The sequence below is a fragment of the Schistocerca gregaria genome, chromosome 2 (genome assembly GCF_023897955.1).
Source record: "Schistocerca gregaria isolate iqSchGreg1 chromosome 2, iqSchGreg1.2, whole genome shotgun sequence".
Taxonomy (NCBI): Eukaryota; Metazoa; Arthropoda; class Insecta; order Orthoptera; family Acrididae; genus Schistocerca; species Schistocerca gregaria.
The window spans coordinates 812,330,437-812,351,364 of NC_064921.1; the positions used below are offsets into that span (position 1 = coordinate 812,330,437).

Consider the following 20,928-nt stretch of genomic DNA (forward strand, 5'->3'; position numbering starts at 1 on the left):
ATAAAAAGATTTACACAATCATAGCTTTCGGCCATTAAGGCCTTTGTCAGCAGTATACACACATACACACGAGCACACACACACACTCACTCAAGCGCAACCTGCAGTGTGCTTTCAAAATTCTAAACTTTCATATGTATACTGTTTTCTATGACTTTGATTTAATGGAATCTATGGTATTGATATGGGTCTATAATTGTTTGGCATTTCTGTTTCATCTTTGTTATAAAATGGGAGTGTAACTGGCATTTTCACACATTCAGGGAACACACCTTCATAAAGAATACAATTTGCAAGATATGTTGCAGGCATCATGATTGCAAAAGCTATGTATTTAATAACACTGTTAACAAGGCTATAGTAAGCCTCTGTTTTTTTTAGTTTTTAAGTTTTTAATTTATTTATAGATCTGAAGATGTTACTTGAGGTGATTTTTCACCAGAATGTTTTGGTTGCTTATGCAGAGATATAGAAGCTGAACGGTTAATATAATTATTTGTAGTAAATGAATAATGGGACCAGGTAGAGTTTATAAAGTATTCATTAAAGGCATTGCAATCTATTGGGAGTGTGGCTTTCCCTTTGCCCATATTTATCTAACTTTTTATAATATTCCAAGCTGCTTGACAGCAGTTTTTTGAGTCTGTGATATATATTAGTCATTTATTTTACATTTAACTGATTTTACTTCACATTTGTATGGCTTCTTAAGGGTAATATGGTGTTGCCTGTCTTCCTCCCTTTGACCACTCTTATTTTTGTGCATAAATAGTAGCATCCTTATTTGCTCAAGTTTTGGAGTGTACCACTTGTTAGAGTGCTGAAGTTTCTGTTGTTTCTGGGGGGCACTTTTAGTAACAAGCAGGCAGTACCTATGTATTGCATTTTTAATGCTGGATAAAAACATAGAGAATCCCTGCTCAACAAGATTTTTTTAATTTTATGCAGTATATTTTACCAGTGTGAACCTTCAGTTCATGTATCAATCGCTCAGTATTGCTCTCAGTTAATATTCTATATGTGATTAACTGTTTAGTGCTCTCAGGTTTCATACTGCCTATTCTGATGCATATCCCATCATGGTTAGATAATTCCTACTTAATCACACCATATTCTAGTTGACACTTATTTACATTACTAATTACATTGTCAAAGCATGCATGTAACCTAATAGGATTTTCATTTATACAATAGCAGTTTAGTGATTTTAGACAGTTAATCATGCTGTTTACATTTCTTCTACTTTCTCTTACATCTATGTTGAAGTCTTATGCAATAAAAATTTTGTGGTTTTTTGTGTTTAGTGAACGGTTTGATTAATGCATTCAGTTTATCTATTAGAACTTCATCATCAGAAGTTGGAATTCAGTTGCAGATGCAATCATAATTTTTTGTGTTTGCAGTATTATAGCTGCTGCCTCAAATGCACCATCAATGTAGTGCTTGCATAAGTTTATTACTGAATGCTGCAAATTTAGATTTTCTTATAAGTAAATTGCCTCACCACCATGTGCAATATTAGTTCTACAATAATTTAGGGTAAAATGTAGCCATATGGTCTATTTCTTAGTTTTGCAGCCAGTGCTCATTAATACATAGTATGCTGTAGTTAATTTTATCTGACCGGTACTGTTATTTATTAAGCTTACTTCTCAGGGATTGTACATTAACATGTAACAATATCAAATCATTTTTGGTATGGGGAGAACACTTATTGCTTCTTCTACTGCATTTTCTTTACTGTTCACTACAAATTGTTGTGACCAGATCCAACATGTGTTAGGCTTGATCACTGCTGGAAGCTTTCATTTGCTGACTCTTTAAACTGAAGCCTATACATTGTTTTATTTCCATGCTGTGATCTTTTTTTTTTTTTTTTTTTTTTTTTCCAACCTCAAGTAGTGTTTTGCTTAGAGGTGATTTTCCTAAGCAATTTAGGTGTTGACCATGCCTTATGTGGCAAGCTGTGTTACAGTGACAAGTTTACTGTGGGGCACAGTTGTGGTGTAGCTACAGACCAACATATTTTTAATGTTAATCACTGTTACATCTTTAACACTGAAGGAAAAGATAGATTGCTATTTACCATAAAGAAGATACGTCAAGTTGCAGACAGGCACAATTGAAAGACACTCACATATAGCCTTTGGCCACAACCTTCATCAGTAAAGACTCTCTCTCTCTCTCTCTCTCTCTCTCTCTCTCTCTCTCTCTCTCTCTTTCTCTCTCTCTCTCAAGCAAGCATACTTGATGCACACATGACCACCAGCTCCAGCATCTTGGGCTGGAATGTCAATGATTGTTACCTTTTTGAAATGATTACATGTTGAACTATAGGGCTTGTTTGCTCTTTTTTCACACCATTTCTTTTCTTATACACAGACATAGTAAATGTACTCTTTCTGTATTTCTCTTTCATCCTATGCAGTGACATTGTGGATTAGTATCCCACTCATTGTGAAACAAATTGCATATTAAAATAGTTTGTTCAATTCAATTTCCACAGTCTGTATTCTCTTTCAGCTTCTTCAGGAATTCATCATTTTATTTGTTTGATCATCCTCTTTGTGGGATATAAATTGAATCACACCTCAATTTCTTCCTCTCATGTCATCGACAATTTTATTATCCTTCTGCTAACAAACTCAGCCAGAGTGGAAGTATGTAATTACTTATGGATGAAATTTTCACTTGAATTTATCCGGAGCAAATACAGCCTATGGTCCAATCTGAGATTTAATTTCATGATTATTGTGTGCTTCATTTCAATTAAGCCCAAGCTTACTTCTTCACATTTATTTATTTATACCGTAAGAGTGACCCACTCATTGAAGTTATTTCATGTTTCATCCTGATAGTCCATTCAGTCTGCTTTTGATTCTGTTGGCTGGAATGGCATCACGGTGTAAGCTGTTGTTCACTGATGGCAATACATTTATCCTGGACATACCATCCCCATCTTCTTTGTGATTTATTACTAGTGCAATTTCTGTCTCACTTGTTTCTGAGAACAGTCTTTCTTTCTTTCTTTCTTTCTTTCTTTCTTTCTTTCTTTTTGTCACCCCCTCCCCTCCCCTTTAAACACCACACACTTCAATCTTTGTCTAACATGCCAATTGTGATGTAATGTTACGTATGAGAGACCTCTTTCTATGTGTCATCAACTAAAAAGGCACACACATTTCTGTACATTAAAAGATGAGTTATAAATGTTTTTGTGTTTGTTGGAAAGAAAAGATATGTATATTTTATTAAGATGCAGTTTCTAACTCATGCTTTGTTTGTTTTTCTCTCATAGGCGTTTCACACCATGATGATCTCATTTATTTGTTCTACATCTCAGCAAGATTCCCAGAATTCATTAAAACTGATCCTGAATACACAACAGTGAAAAGAATGACAAAAATGTGGACAAATTTCATCAAAATTGGGTAAGTTTATCCATTCAAAGATATAAATTTTAGTAAGTGCCTTTCCTGATGAAAAGCACATCAGTTAGTTAATTAGTTTCTCCATGAGCCTGTTTGATGTACAATATGATAGTTTCGTATGATATACTCAATATTTTACAAAGTCAATATTTTTCCTGTTGGTGTGAAGCATCACAGTGTTTTGTATCTGCTTATCACACTTCTGTCTGCATCCCACTTAGACTGAGTTATGGGCAATGTCAAGTCCTTTCTTACCTCGTATTGTATCTGTAATAAATACTTCTGTTTGTGAGCTGCATATGATTTTTCAAAACAAGCCTGATAATTGAATAAATACCATACACTGTGAGGCAATATTCAATATTCTCAGCCATATACAAGAGAGTCATGAATAGATAACATATATCCCCATTACTACATGGTTCTTAACGTTAGGGATTATTAAATTCTTCCTTTATGTAAATTTTCACAGAAATATCTGGCATAACACATATTAAGTGAAAGTGGTCAAAATAAGTTAACTTATAGTTTTCTTGTCCCATGATTAAGATGTCACCAGGTCTTGTACTGACTGTCAGTATGACAGTTACATGCACAATATGCACACTCTTTGCAGCCTGATGTAAGGGGCAAGCTTGAGCAAATGTGGGTTTTGGACTCATGGAAAACTAGCACTCCCAACTGCAGTCACTGTGGGAAACAGTGTGTTAATGACAGAGGCTACTGTAAAATATTGTCAGCTGTAACAGCAGATAGATGGCATGCAGTTCAGTAAATCTCTTGCCATTTCAATGCTGGACAGCTACAATGGCCAGTGCCCATACCATCCAAAACTACCTCCTCAGTATGCGACACAGTAGTTGCCAACTGATGCATGTAAGTCTGCTCAGTATATGTCACATACATTGGTGTGGCCACAGGAACACTAGACTAGGATGCTCAAAGAATTGAAATAGGTCATCTGATACACACTGACACACACCAGTGACTGGGTACGAATTTGCTGAAAACTTCATGTGGCAGTACATCTTGGTCACCAACCAGTCAACGTTCAGGAAGAGTGTTATTGTACTCTCATATGAAAGATGCATACTTAGCATGGTCTGGGGCCCCTGATATGCCACAGTGAATTTTCGGGAACAAACTGTCTGATAATGTTCATCTGTTTCTTTGATTGTAGTACTTCACAGTTGATCGGTACCTTCGGTAAATAATGCACTAACACATGTTTCCAAATTAAGCTAGAATGGTTTGTGAGTGCTACTTTGTCTCCCCCCTCCCTCCTCCATACCTTTCCACATACTGCCTGACATAGGGATATCACTTTGTGGTATGTGTGGTCTCAGACCCAGTTCCAATCAAATTCATTCAGTTTTTGATCATGACTGGATGGCCATGCATCAGGTTGACACCCCTAATTCTCTCATTGTACTGCGAAATCCATGCCATGGTGTACTTGTACTTCTGTCTTAATCAGGACAAACCCGAGTGATGTATGCTACTACACAGGTGCCTATAATTCAATTCCTTGTGATTGGGTATTTATAATGTGAGAGAGTTTGATAATTGCTCTGCAGAGTAGTATCAATTTAGTGTTTTTATGATCTGGCACAATATCTGTTCCCCTCAAATGGCCCTAAGAGGCCACTGTCTCTGTTCATTGTTAAACCTGACTTTCTTACAAGTACGTCTACAATCTTGATATAGTTTCTGTGCTGTTTCAGAAAATGTTGTTTTGTTTATTTGGATGATTTGAAAATGAGTTCAGGTAACCCAAAACTAGTCATCAATTAAGCAAAAAATTAATCTTGCAGCTTTGGCTATCATCCAGTACCATGTTGAAAAATCAATAATGTAACTATATAAAAAAACAACAGGAGATGTCACATTCAGTTCTTAAAAACTAGAGAAATTCCTGAAGAACGTGTTAAAACAGAGAAATAAAATGGTGGAGAATTCAAGACAACAAACAGGACAGGTGTGAATAGGACTTAAACTCTGAGAGTTCTGTGCAAACTTAATTATGTATGTATATAGTGTATCTATTGGTTCTGAAGAGTGTGTTTGTGAGTATGAAAATATGTGACATAAATGACAATATCCTTTGATTGCATTCATTTAGAAGCTTAAATATTTTTACACCACCAAGGGACCATAAACCCTAGTATTCCACATAAATTTCAACTTGACAGCATTTAATTTATTTATCCATTTATAGGCAATATAAATTGTGTGAATGTTTTCAACACATAAATACATAAAATACAGACACAGAGACATACAAATATAGACAATTACATACATACACTCCTGGAAATGGAAAAAAGAACACATTGACACCGGTGTGTCAGACCCACCATACTTGCTCCGGACACTGCGAGAGGGCTGTACAAGCAATGATCACACGCACGGCACAGCGGACACACCAGGAACCGCGGTTTTGGCCGTCGAATGGCGCTAGCTGCGCAGCATTTGTGCACCGCCGCCGTCAGTGTCAGCCAGTTTGCCGTGGCATTCGGAGCTCCATCACAGTCTTTAACACTGGTAGCATGCCGCGACAGTGTGGACGTGAACCGTATGTACAGTTGACGGACTTTGCGCGAGGGCGTATAGTGGGCATGCGGGAGGCCGGGTGGACGTACCGCCGAATTGTTCAACACGTGGGGCGTGAGGTCTCCACAGTACATCGATGTTGTCGCCAGTGGTCGGCGGAAGGTGCACTTGCCCGTCGACCTGGGACCGGACCGCAGTGACGCACGGATGCACGCCAAGACCGTAGGATCCTACGTAGTGCCATAGGGAACCGCACCGCCACTTCCCAGCAAATTAGGGAAACTGTTGCTCCTGGGGTATCGGCGACGACCATTCGCAACCGTCTCCATGAAGCTGGGCTACGGTCCCACACACCGTTAGGCCGTCTGCCGCTCACACCCCAACATTGTGCAGCCCGCCTCCAGTGGTGTCGCGACAGGCATGAATGGAGGGACGAATGGAGACGTGTCATCTTCAGCGATGAGAGTCGCTTCTGCCTTGGTGCCAATGATGGTCGTATGCGTGTTTGGCGCCGTGCAGGTGAGCGCCACAATCAGGACTGCATACGACCGAGGCACACAGGGCCAACACCCGGCATCATGGTGTGGGGAGCGATCTCCTACACTGGCCGTACACCTCTGGTGATCGTCGAGGGGACACTGAATAGTGCACGGTACATCCAAACTGTCATCGAACCCATCGTTCTACCATTCCTAGACCGGCAAGGGAACTTGCTGTTCCAACAGGACAATGCACGTCCGCATGTATCCCGTGCCACCCAACGTGCTCTAGAAGGTATAAGTCAACTACCCTGGCCAGCAAGATCTCCGGATCTGTCCCCCATTGAGCATGTTTGGGACTGGATGAAGCGTCGTCTCACGCAGTCTGCACGTCCAGCACGAACGCTGGTCCAACTGAGGCGCCAGGTGGAAATGGCATGGCAAGCCGTTCCACAGGACTACATCCAGCATCTCTACGATCGTCTCCATGGGAGAATAGCAGCCTGCATTGCTGCGAAAGGTGTATATACACTGTACTAGTGCCGACATTGTGCATGCTCTGTTGCCTGTGTCTATGTGCCTGTGGTTCTATCAGTGTGATCATGTGATGTATCTGACCCCAGGAATGTGTCAATAATGTTTCCCCTTCCTGGGACAATGAATTAACGGTGTTCTTATTTCAATTTCCAGGAGTGTAAATAGGTACTTACATTACTTGCCTTACTGAGTTACCCATTTGGATATTGTATTTCACTGTTTTATAACACATTGTAAAATGCCTCTTATCAATAGTAATTAATCAGTAGCACAATTGTCAACAGAACTTACACATCATTTTTAGGTAAGCCTTTATGTTATAAAAACACTCTTTCAACAGATAATTTTTGGGGTATTCCTGAAGGCATGTATTTCACTTATATCTTTGATCTCTTGTGGTAGTTTATTGTATTGTTTAATTCCATTATGTAGCACACTATTTTGGGTTTTTGTTTTTTCTATTGATAGGTGGGTGTAGGCTGCATATGGTGCCATGTTCATGTAGGGACCTGTTCATTGGGTACTAATCACTGTCTTTTTTTAATGTGGATCACTGTTTGCAAGATGTACTTGCATGGAACAGTCAGGATCCCCATAGATTTAAACAACTCAGTGCAATGAGTTCTCTTGGTACTATTTGTCATAATTTGTACAGCCCTTTCTCGTAGCTTAAAGATTATTTGTCTGTTCTGATCATTTGTTCCCAAGAACAGTATCCCATAACTCATCACAGAATGAACATATGCAAAATATGTTGTTCTGGTGCATGAGCTACTACACATAGAATTTACTATTCTAAGTGCAAATCATGATGAAGCTATTCATTTCCAAAGGGCAGTAAAATGCTCAGTCCCATTTAAGTTGTGGGTCAACATGCATCTCCAGAAATTTTGTTTATGGTATGTATTCTATGAGTTAATCTTCCACTTTTAACAAGTTATTTTTGGGTTTTCTGCTTATGTGAAAACCAAAACTGTTGTTGCTTTTTTTAAACATATAAAGTTAATTTGTTGTTGTCTACCCATCTGCATACATGTATGAATGTATCTTTAGCTTTGTTCTCTAGTATATTTGGTGATGTTTCACTGATCAGTATGTTACTGTCATCAGCAAGCAATACTGTTTCACTGTGTTTGACACTCTGAGGAAAATCATTGCTATATACCAAGAAGAGTGTTAGGTCAAGCATAATTCCTTGGGAGACTCCAATATTACTGTATTCTGGGTCAGAAAGGCGTTTTATGATATGAATGGAGTTTGTTTGTCAGACCTACACCCATTGCTCTAGAGTTTTTTAGGTATGAGTCAACCCACTTATTTGCTATCCCTCTTATACATAGAGCTTTCAGTTTATTTAACACAATTGCATTGCCTACTATAGCAAAGGTTTTGCTGAAGTCAATGAAGATGCATGTTATATGATCTCCTTTGTATAGTGTTTCATAAACAACATTTGTAAAATGAGCTTTAGCTGTTTGTGTACTTTTACCAAGCCTGAACCCAAACTGTTCTGTACACAAAAGATTGTACTTTTTTAGGTGCCCCAAGAGTCCAATTTTCATTATGGGTTCCCTTACTTTTGAAAATGATGACAGTAAAGAGGTGGGCCTATAATTTTTATGTAGGGGCATGATCTTTGCATACTTTAGAGCCTTTGGGAAACAACATGTGGTGAATGGTTCATTTACGATGTGGAGTGAAGGGTCTTTTATACTGTCTATACAGTCCTTCAGCAGCCACACGGGCATTTCTTTTGTATCTATTGAGGTTTTAGTTCTTAGGTTCCGAAAAACAAAGCTTATTTCTTCTCAAGTGGTCACTTGCAGCAGCATTGTGTTTGGAACATAATTCAGTGTTTGTACAGGCTGTATTTTGTCAAATTTGTTTTGTAGCTTGGCAACCGGGTTCCTGAAATTTTGATTGCGAAGTGTGCAGTTTTTCTGAGATCATGTATTGTGGTATTATTTTGCTGTAATTGCATGTTTACCTGTTTTGTCTCTTTTCTATTTGTCTTCTGTTTGGTGGCATACCAGGCAGCTTTTATATTCTTTTTTGCCTTTTATATAATTTTAACATTTTAGACTTTTTTGTTGTAACTAAAACTTTTCGATATATGTTTTGAAATGCAGTATCATTTTGGTTGTTTTGTATGTTGCTGAAGTGTTTGAGTGTTGCAGAGGATTTCCTTATCCATTTGGTCACCCAGTTTCTTTTTTTGTGTTTTAGTGACTCACAGTACTTTCGGGAATGCTTCTTCGAACCTAAATTTCGATAGAAACATTGAAAACTTCCTATCTGTACTATTTCCATGTATACTTCTTCTCATGTTTCATTGTTCATTTGCATCGTAAATTCAACCTTTGTGATTGCTATGTTTAATTTTAAGAAGTGACTGGAATGATCTGAAAGGCCCAGATTACCTGCGACAACACAATTTTCTTTCTCAAAGTCAGTTAGTATATGGACAATGATTGATGCTGAATGCTCAGTTACCCTTGCGGCTGTGTTAATCAATGGTGATATTCTATAGCTGTACACAATGTCCTAAAATGTGTTGCAGAACCCATCTGGCTTTAAAATGTTGATGTTTAAATCTCCATAAATCAGAATTTTGTCATTAGGATGATTAACCATGTCTTATACTTGAATTTGTTTTGCTGGTAATGTATCTAAGTCACCACTGGGAGAATGGTAAATGTGTAGTGCAGTAAGTCTTTGGAACATACGTGGCTTTCTCATCTCTGTAGCTGATTCTTCTATATGTTTTTCTTCACATAATGAAATAATGTCATTTCTAACTTTATACAGAATCCCTTCCTTTACATTCATACATGATCCACCACCTCTACTATAATGGCAAGCTAGATTACAAGATCTGTTCAAAAAATACCAGAACTTTGACCCACAAATTTTTTCTATGCTTACCTTTTACTTATTGTGCATGGTCTCCTTTGAAATACTTTCCTCCACAATTGGTGCACCACTCTCAACACCATTTCTACTTCTGGAAGCAGTCTTGGTATGCCTCTTGCTGAATTGCGTGAAGCACAATTTGTAGATTTTCTTTTATCTCATGTATCATTGCAAATCTTCATACTTTCAATTGTGTTTTCAACTTTGGAAATAAAAAAAGTCCACAAGGGCCAGATCTGGTGAGTAAAGATGATGAGGCAGACAATGACATCATTTTTTGTGCAATAGTCATGCACCAACAGTGACAATGAGTTGTCTCTCCACATTTCAGGCCGTTTCCTTCTCACATTTTCTTGCAGGCATTGCAGCACATCCTGGTACTACCATTGATAACAATTTGTCCCTGCGGCATGAATTTCTGATGAACCAACTCTTCAAAATCAAAGAAAACTAACAACATGGCTTTACATTTGTCCTGACCTGAAGAGCCTTTTTTGGTCTTGGAGAACCTTTCCAAACCCATTGTGAAGGTCGAATCTTGGCCTCAACATCATAATGGTAGACCCTTGTCTTATCACCAGTTATGATTGTCTCAAGGAACATCTCATTCTCATTTGCACAATCCAAAAGCTCTTTACAGATTGCAATGTGAAGTTCCTTCTGGTCTTGACTCGTGAGCCATGGGACAAACTTGGCAGCAACATGCTGCATCCCAAGATGCAGTTTTAGGATTTCATGACATGATCCAACTAAAATGTTACCTTCTTCTTCAATCTCTCAAATGGTCAGTCTTCATTTGACACGTACAATTTTGTTGACATTCCTGACATGAGCATCATCAGTAGATATCGAAGAGCATCTTGAATGAGGGTCACCTTTAAGTTCCATCTGGCCATTTTTAAATCATGTGAATCATTTGTAACACTGAGCATGGATTAAGCACTGACCATAGGCTTCCTACATCATTTGGTGTGTCTCTGTAATTGAATTTCATGCAAAATTTAATGGAGATATGCTGCTCCTCTAACTCTGCCATCTCAAAATTTGCAAACTGGATCACACATCGTTCTACTCAACACAGTACTGAACAATAACTAACAGACATACAACAATGAAACATCTGGTAATTAGACATTAAACACAGATATGTTCAGGAATATCAGCTGCATTTCGCTCCAATGGACCGTTGGTGCTAAGTTACAAATGTTCCAGAATTTTTTGAACAGACTTATTATATGTGCTTAGAGCTAGTTGTGTAATTTCTGATCCCCTGCACCAATCTTCTGTTATGCAAACAAGTGAACTATCAATAGTCTGCAGTTCCACTTCTAGCTGTTGCACTTTATTTCTTATGGACTGGATGTTCTGTTGGAGAACTGAGAAACACTGAGTACTTCTTGCCTTGGAGGCTTCTTGTTTCCTTTGTTTTTATCTAAGAAATCATTTGGGTGATGAAGGGCTATAGTTTTCTTGTATTCACCTCACTATCCAATGTTTTTTCTGCTGAATCCTCATAATTTTTTTCATGATTTTCTGCTGCTGATGGTTCTTTCACTTCTACTTTTTTTTAGGTGTTTTTGTTGTTCCTGTTTGGTCTTGTGATGGTGTTGTGTCTATCAGTTTGGTTTTGAAGTTATATTGGTGTTTTATTATTTCCTTAGTTGTCATGTTTGGCCAATATTCTTTACCCAGACCTTCCAGATGTATTCAGTGTTGTGTGTGGAATCTACATCCTATATCACTCATGTCGACAAGTGTTGTGTGTGGAATCTACATCCTATACTACTCATGTCAACACATTTCACATTTTTAAAATGTCTGAAGATTTTAGCAAATTGATTATTGGCCCTTTGTATCTCTGTATTAACAGACAACTGTCTCACAAGATCATGGCAGTGTGGAATATTCACAATTATAACATTTGTATGTGTGAGAGTTTCCAGACACTGTTTAAGACCATGCATAGCACTTGCCATTTTGGTTTTGTATATGTTGTTAGAACCTCTCAGAAGTACAACATAGTCTCTATGGTGTAGATATTTTACCTCTGTTGACGCAATCATCTTTTTACTTTCACAAATTGAAGCTCCTAGTTTCCCTATATCTCACACATATATATTAGTTTTTCTATTACTTTATTTGCAAGACCACAACGATGGTTGTCTGAAAGCATAAATAGTTTACTATTGGAGTTTACAGTCTAGAAGTCATTTCATGTTGTTTTACTGAACACTACATCACAACTTTGGGTTGGCAGATTTGCATTGTCCACATTTATGCTTGGTTTCTACTCATTCCTCAGGAAAATGGGTATTAACAGACAGACAGATGGAGAAGGAAGTTGTCCTAAAGGGTTCTGTTTCTACTGATGGAAGTACAGAACCCTAAAAATGCATCCATTGTAAAAGAAACTATGCATGAAAGGTGAGGTGACACATTAAAAAAATACATTGTTATATGTGAGATAGGCAATTTCAAATGTTGGGGTCTATCAGCCAGTGGGCCATGGAGCATTTTGTTTATGGGAGGAGGGGGAAGGGACAATCGAAATGGGTATCATGTCTTATGAAGACTTACTCCGTATAACTAGAATTATTAAGCAACATTGTAGTTCAGATTATATGGATTCCTGATAACTGCTGGATGAACAGTTAAAACTATTAATACTAAATAAGGTCCAAAGAACCAGCTGAATCTCTGATAGGTTCTATATAGTTTTTGGAAGTGAATTAGCACTCCATGAATAGAGTACTCTGTGGAGTTTAGAAGAGAGCACACACCACATGCAAGTACAGAAAAGATAATGATAGTGACCCACAGCACTCCATTTCCCTGTCAACACACTATTCATTTTTACAACCCCCTCCCCTCCGTAATATGTTGAGTAAATTGAGAACAATAGTTGTAAAGCATCAGAACTTAATTTAGTAACAATTTTTTGATATTTAAATATAAAAAAGAACTGCAGAGCAATAAATAATTAACAAAATATTAGAGCTATATTAAGTCAAGTAACAATAACAAAATGTTTACTGGCCCTTGGCCGCTATGTGGAGCTACCGTAATAAATTTCTCATCAATTTTACTTCAGCATTTGTGATTCACCAATAACAATTTGGGCACAAAATTTTAGAAATAAATTTCATTGGGAGTGCACTAAATACAGCCTACCTCCAAAGTTCGCTTGGAGAGGTTATTTTTTCTATATTGTGTCATGTTATGCGTGTTTAAGAGTGAAGTCTGGGTCTAAGCCAGGGGATTTGGGTATGAGAGACCAACTCACTAACTACCTCCCCACCAGCACCAGCTGGAGGGTGTGGGTACATTATGTGGCCATGGGTTGAGGCCAGGATAATTACAGGAGAACAGAATGTGTTGTAAGGATAACTCCCATATGCACAGTTCAGAAAAGCTGATGGTGGAGGAAAGGATCCAGATGGCTCAGCTATTGAAGCAGCCATTGAAATCAAATGTGTTATGTTCAGCTGCATGCTGTGCCACAGGGCAATGTGTTTTGCTCTTGGCCACAGTTTGCTGGTGGCCATTCATCCTTGTGGGCAGCTGGTTGGTGGTCACACTAATACACTCCTGGAAATGGAAAAAAAAACACATTGACACCGGTGTGTCAGACCCACCATACTTGCTCCGGACACTGCGAGAGGGCTGTACAAGCAATGATCACACGCACGGCACAGCGGACACACCAGGAACCGCGGTGTTGGCCGTCGAATGGCGCTAGCTGCGCAGCATTTGTGCACCGCCGCCGTCAGTGTCAGCCAGTTTGCCGTGGCATATGGAGCTCCATCGCAGTCTTTAACACTGGTGGCATGCCGCGACAGCATGGACGTGAACCGTATGTGCAGTTGACGGACTTTGAGCGAGGATGTATAGTGGGCATGCGGGAGGCCGGGTAGACGTTCTGCCGAATTGCTCAACACGTGGGTGTGAGGTCTCCACAGTACATCGATGTTGTCGCCAGTGGTCGGCGGAAGGTGCACGTGCCCGTCGACCTGGGACCGGACCGCAGCGACGCACGGATGCACGCCAAGACCGTAGGATCCTATGCAGTGCCGTAGGGGACCGCACCGCCACTTCCCAGCAAATTAGGGACACTGTTGCTCCTAGGGTATCGGCGAGGACCATTCGCAACCATCTCCATGAAGCTGGGCTACGGTCCCGCACACCATTAGGCCGTCTTCCGCTCACGCCCCAACATCGTGCAGCCCGCCTCCAGTGGTGTCACGACAGGCGTGAATGGAGGGACGAATGGAGATGTGTCGTCTTCAGCGATGAGAGTCGCTTCTGCCTTGGTGCCAATGATGGTCGTATGCGTGTTTGGCGCCGTGCAGGTGAGCGCCACAATCAGGACTGCATACGACCGAGGCACACAGGGCCAACACCCGGCATCATGGTGTGGGGAGCGATCTCCTACACTGGCCGTACACCTCTGGTGATCGTCGAGGGGACACTGAATAGTGCACGGTACATCCAAACCGTCATCGAACCCATCGTTCTACCATTCCTAGACCGGCAAGGGAACTTGCTGTTCCAACAGGACAATGCACGTCCGCATGTATCCCGTGCCACCCAACGTGCTCTAGAAGGTGTAAGTCAACTACCCTGGCCAACAAGATCTCCGGATCTGTCCCCCATTGAGCATGTTTGAGACTGGATGAAGCGTCGTCTCACGCGGTCTGCACGTCCAGCACGAACGCTGGTCCAACTGAGGCGCCAGGTGGAAATGGCATGGCATGCTGTTCCACAGGACTACATCCAGCATCTCTACGATCGTCTCCATGGGAGAATAGCAGCCTGCATTACTGCGAAAGGTGTATATACACTGTACTAGTGCCGACATTGTGCATGCTCTGTTGCCTGTGTGTATGTGCCTGTGGTTCTGTCAGTGTGATCATGTGATGTATCTGACCCCAGGAATGGGTCAATAAAGTTTCCCCTTCCTGGGACAATGAATTCATGGTGTTCTTATTTCAATTTCCAGGAGTGTATAAAAAGCGGTACAGTGATTGCAGCAGATCTGGTAAATGACATGGCTACTTTCACATGTAGCCCAGCCCTTGATTGTGTAGAATAAACCTGCGACAGGACTGGAATAGGAAGTGCTGAGTGGGTAGATTGGGCAGGTTTTGCATCTGGGTCTTCCTCAGGGATATGATCCTTGTGACATGGGGTTGAGATTGGGAGTGGCATAGGAATGGACTAGGGTATTGTGGAGGTTGAGTGGGCAACACAACGCCACTTTAGGAGGGTTTGGAAGTATCTTGGGTAGGGTGTCTCTCATTTCAGGGTGCAATTACCTGTCATTGTGCCTTGAAATGAGGGACATCCTAACAAGAGATCAGGGCAGCCTGTTGTAGAACATGCTCATTTTCTTCCAAATCACAGCAAACTGAAAAGAGGCAAGTTGTTCCCCACACAAAATATTTTACCGTATTTCAGAAGGAATTCTCTCAAGAAGCTAAGTTAGATCTGAAGTACTGTGACTATTTGTATGGGAGAACTTGCAGGAAGAGAAAGTACACAGAGTAGACACTATCACTACCAGCCAGTGTGAGATAATTACCTCCAAAATGGTAGAGATATTAAGCACTAACAATCACCTTTTGTTTCAGCTGAGTAAGGGGAGAATTTAAGTGAAACTCTCTTTCCTAGTTAATAATGCTACATGGTAATGTAATCCAGATAATTTATCTTAGAAACCAGTCCCAATTGGTAAAAGCAGAAACCGAAACCATAATTCTGAAATAGCATAGTTGCTTGTTCATAGTAGATGTGTATGACATTTATATTCAGTAGAAAAGTCTTTAACAGTCACAATGGTCTGATTGAAGTAGCAGGCACCCAGTGGACACCTCCCTTGTGCAAACCGAAATCATCCAAGGATAGCATTGTTTACACTGATTTTCATGGTAGTTGACTCTATCTGGCAATTTTACCTTCCTGAATGCTTTCTTACATTCTTCATTATAACTTAGGTTTATCCATTATAGATTTGATTAATGAATTAAAAGCTTGTTGTATTGCATTTCCTGCCCTGAGAATGTGTAGGAAGCTGCTGGCTGAAATAAATATTGTTTTCAGTTATTTTGCCCATCTACTTTCTTGTGAACAGTTTCTGGGCCAAAAAAATCATAAGGTCCATGTCAAAGACTAGTACAATGAAAAATACTCCTTGCCTTGCACTTTACAGTGGTTGCCAGAATTTGGATGGAAGATAAAACTGAATAGGACTCAGAAGGACCTTGCACTCATCTGCTCAGGATATTCATTGGCATCATAACTAGTTTAGATTTTTCCATTGGTGTTTACTAACAGTGAAAATAATTTAAGTTTCATAAATGAAATCAAACAATGGAAAATCCAGGATGGAATAATACCAATATTATGAAAAGTATAGATTATAATCACTATATAGCAGAGATGCTGAATCGCAGATAGGTACAACAAAAAGACTGTCAAACAAGGAAGCTTTCCGCCAAAAAGACCTTCATTGGAATTAGACAACACACACAGACAGCCAAATACAAGTTGCACACACATGGCCACTTTCTCCGGCAAGAGTTTGTGTGAAGAGTTGGGTCTGCCTGTGTGTGTGTGTGAAATCTGATGAAGGCCTTTTTGGCTGAAAGCTTACTTGTTTGGCAGTCTTCTTGTGGGGCCTATCTGCGACTCAGCATCTCTGCTGTATGGTGAGCAGTAATCTATCCTTTTCATAATATTGTCTCAAGTTTAATAAGTGGTTAGATCCTAGCAGTGGTGATGGAAAAGTATGTGACTGAATTTATAGCCAATCTTTACACCAAATGTTATAGGAACCCAGCTCCAGAGAAGACTGACCTCATAAATGTAGAGTGGAAAACACTTAACCTCTCAAAGCCAGCATACCTAGAGATTGGCTCGGAGCTGCAGATGAGACAAGGCCTGTACTACCAGGAGCGCATGCGGCTGTGGGATAGGCTCTTCCCTCTGCCCATCAGCACATCTGGGGCCAATAGAAGGAGATCCAGGCCTTTCAGGAATCACCATAGCCGCCATGCTCACCATCATTAGCCATGTGGTCCATTATTGTAAGTTCAATACTGAAGAGTAACACTACAAGTGTATATGTTTGTATGATATAATGTGTAGTAACATATCATTGACCACAATGACAATTCTGTCACTAAATAAAACCAAAATTATGTAGTAAACAAATTTTATCAGTTTACCTTATTTGTGTACAATGTTTTCAATAAAAGAATGATAACACTTGAGCCAATAATATCTTGTTTATGAACATAAAGCAAACCCATATTGCTTTGCAAATTTTGGTATAGGCTATGTGCAATAAATATAAAAATTTATCAAAATGTTAATATAATCAGCACTTTGGCTGTTTCCACTACTTAACAATAAAATTAGCTATAATATCAGCAGGAATTTACAGGTGTTAATGCACAGGTATTAATGGCTGCTAATTGTTGAATGACACATCAAAATGTGGCGGAGAGAGAATGTAAAAGTATGAAGTTGTAACTTTTGTTCCACCATTTAAAGCTGTTTGGTCTTTTCATTTATACTTTTACTACTTTCAATATTTTAAAAGAATGGAACAATGAAAGTCATTGTTCTGCACAATACTTAATAAACATCAGGTGCAAACATTTGAAATAGTGATGTTAACTGTCGATTTGTTGAGCAAATTGATACAACAGAAACCTTCAGAAAATGTCATTTTGCCCAATTTAAGTAACCTTATCAAAAATAAATAAAAAATTACATTGTGGTCTTCAATCTTCAGTCCACTTCCATACATGGCTACACCCCCATACAAATATTTTCAAAAAAGACTTCCTGACCCTTAAATATATACTTGATGGTAACAAATTTCTCTTCTTCTGAAATGCTTTCCTTGCTATCGGCACTCTACATTTTATATCCAGTCTACTTTGACCATAATCAATTATTTTGCTGCCCAAATAGTAAAATTCAGCCATTACTTTAAGTGTCTCATTTCCTAATCTAATTGCCTCAACATCACCTGGTTTAATTCGACTACATTCTCTTATCCTTGTTTTCATTTTTTTGATGTTCATCTTATATCTCCCATTCAAGATCCTATCCATTCAATTCAACTGCTCTCCCAAGTTATTTGTTGCCTCTAAGAGAATAAAAATGTCATTGGCAGACCTCAAAGTTTTTATTTCTTCTCCCTGGACTTCAATTCCTACTCCAAATTTTTCTTTTGTTTTCTTTACTGCTTGCTCAATTTACAGAATGAATATCAGGGATAAACTACAACCCTGTCTCACTTCCTTTTCAACCATTGCCTCCCTTTCATGCCCCTTGACTTTTATAAATGTCATCTGGTTTCTTTACAAGTTGTAAACACAATTTGACTCCCTGTATTTTGCTCCTGCTATCCTCAGAATTCAAAAGAGAGTGTGTCAGTCAATAATGTCAAAAGCCTTTTCTAAGTATTCAAATGTTGTAAATGTAGGTTTGTCTTTCCTTAACCTGTCTTCTAAGATAAGTCGTAAGGTCAGTATTTCCTCATGTGTTCCTACATTTCTCCAGAATCCAAACTGATCTTCCCTTCTACAAGGTTTTCCATTCTTCTGTATATAATTCATGTTAGTATTTTGCAACTATGACTTATTAAACTAATAGTTCAGTAATATTCACAACTGTCAGCACATGCTTTCTATGGAATTGTAATTATTATATTCTTTTTGATGTGTGAGGTATTTAGCCTGTTTCATATGTTGTGCTCACCAGATGGAAGAGTTTTGTCATGCTCTCCCAAGACTATCAGCAGTTCCGAAAGAATGTCATCTACTCCCAGGACCTTATTATGGCTTAGGTATCTCAGTGCTCTGTCAAATTATTGTTACAGTATCTTACCTCCTCTCTCATCTTCATCTACATCATCTTCCATTTCTATAATTTTACCCTCAATTAAATCTCCCTTGTATGGACACTCTATGTACTCCTTCTACCTTTCAGCTTTCCCTTCTTCACTAAGGACTGGTTTTTCATCTGGGCTCTTGATATTCATACAGCTGCTTCTCTTTTCTCCAAAGTCCTCTTTAATATTCCTGTAGACTACATCTCTCTTTCCCCTAGTGATATAAGCTTGTAAATCCTTACATTTGTTCTCTAGCCATTCCCCCTTAGCCATTTTGAACTTGCTGTCAGTTTCAATTTTTAGACGTTTCTATTCCCTTTCACCTGCTTCATTGTCTGCCTGCTTAGCTGAGTAGTACCGTGTTAGCCTACAATGCAGTGGGCCTGGGATGCAGATTTTTTTCTGCTTGTGGACTGGATGTTGTGTTGTTCTCATCATCATTTCATCTTCACTGACACACAAGTAGCCCAATGTGGCATAACCTGAAATAAGGCTTGCAACCTGGCAGCGTAACTTCCCCAGATGGGGCCTCATGGCCATCAATGCCTCATGATCATTTCATTTCATTTCATTGCCTGCTTCATTTTTTGTATTTCTATATTTTCTTCTTTCATCATTTAAATTTAGTGTCTCTTGTTTTATCCAATGATTTATCTAGGCCTGGTCCCTTTACCTATTTGAACTTTTGCTGCCTTCACTATCTCATCTCTCAAAGCTATCTGTTCTTTTTCTGTTGCATTCTTTTCTCACGTCCATGTCAATTGTTCCCTAATGCTTCCTCTGAAACTCTTAACAACGTCTGGTTCCTTCAATTTATCCAGATCTCATCTGTTTAATTTCCTACCTATTTCTAATTTCTTCAGTTCATAACCAATAAATTGTGGCCAGAGTTCGCATCTGTCCCTCAATATATCTTACTATTTAAAAGCTGCCTTACAATTATATAATTAATCTGAAACCTTTCGGTGTCTCCAGGTCTCTTCCATATATAAAGCAGGCTTTCAAGATTCTTAAACCAAGTTGTAGCAATGATTGACGTATGCTTGGTGCAAAATTCTACTAGGTAGTTTCATCTTTCACTCTTTTCCCTTAGCTCATATTCATCTAATATTTTTCCTTCTCTTCCTTGTCCTACTATTGAATTCCAGTCTCCAATCACTATCACATTTTCGTCTCCCTTAGCGATCTGAATAATTTATTTTATATCATCATAGATTTCTTCAATCTCTTTATCATCTGCGGAGCTAGTTGTGTGACAGTTTACCTTCTTTATTTTGATGTTTGTTGTCCTCAGTGTCGACATACTGTATTGTAATACTGCCTGAAAAATGGGATGTGAAAGTACTACACTGACTACTTTAAATAATGTAGCCAACTGGTCCACAGTTGCATTTCACAGTAGTTTACTTTCACTGTTCACAATCCCCCAATAATACACAGTTATACGGTCAGTGCACTATTGTTTAACTTTCGATAAGTCTCATTAACAGTATTCAGGTGAACATGCACATACTGCTACAATAGTTTACTGGTGAACACCTATGAGCAGTAAGAGCCTAACCATATAGTTCTAACTAATTAATGGAAAATCTCATGTAAAGATGTGAAACAATTACTAACAAAGAGATAGAGGGGCTGGCCAGTACTTACCTCAGCTCAGTACAGCCGATAGAAACACAAAAAACAACCGAAAATGTAAGTTCCTAGCTTTCGGAATAAATCTTCCTTCACCAGGGAGGAGAGAGGGGAAAGAAAGGGAAGAAGGGAAAGTGGATTTAGTTACTCACAACCCAGGTTATGAAGCAACAGGGAAAGGAAAACAGGGAAGGTAGCAAGGATGGAGGCATGGTTGTCAGAGGGAAGCCAAAGATATTCTACTGCACCTCTCTCTCCTCCCTGATGAAGGAACATTTATTCCGAAAGCTAGGAACTTAAATTTTCGGTTGTTTTTTGTGTTTCTATCGGCTGTACTGAGCTGAGGTAAGTACTGGCCAGCCCCTCTATCTCTTTGTTAGTAATTGTTTAACCATATAGTTCACATTTCTTGAAGAATAAAAAGGTACGTATGGAGCAGCCAATGTCATTGTTTTAACACAGAGCCTAATTGTGT

At 39.2% G+C, this 20,928-nt stretch overlaps 1 protein-coding gene across 1 annotated transcript in view; it reads left to right on the forward strand.

Moving 5' to 3' along the window:
* LOC126335115 (esterase E4-like) overlaps positions 1–17,184 on the forward strand; it is a 91,964-nt gene extending 74,780 nt beyond the window's left edge. The window contains exons 9-10 of the mRNA XM_049998069.1: positions 3,299–3,431; positions 16,744–17,184. Coding sequence (XP_049854026.1) covers positions 3,299–3,431; positions 16,744–16,981 — 371 coding nt within the window. The 3' untranslated portion in view covers positions 16,982–17,184. The remainder of the gene's footprint in view (positions 1–3,298; positions 3,432–16,743) is intronic.
* The last annotated feature ends 3,744 nt before the right edge of the window (positions 17,185–20,928 follow it).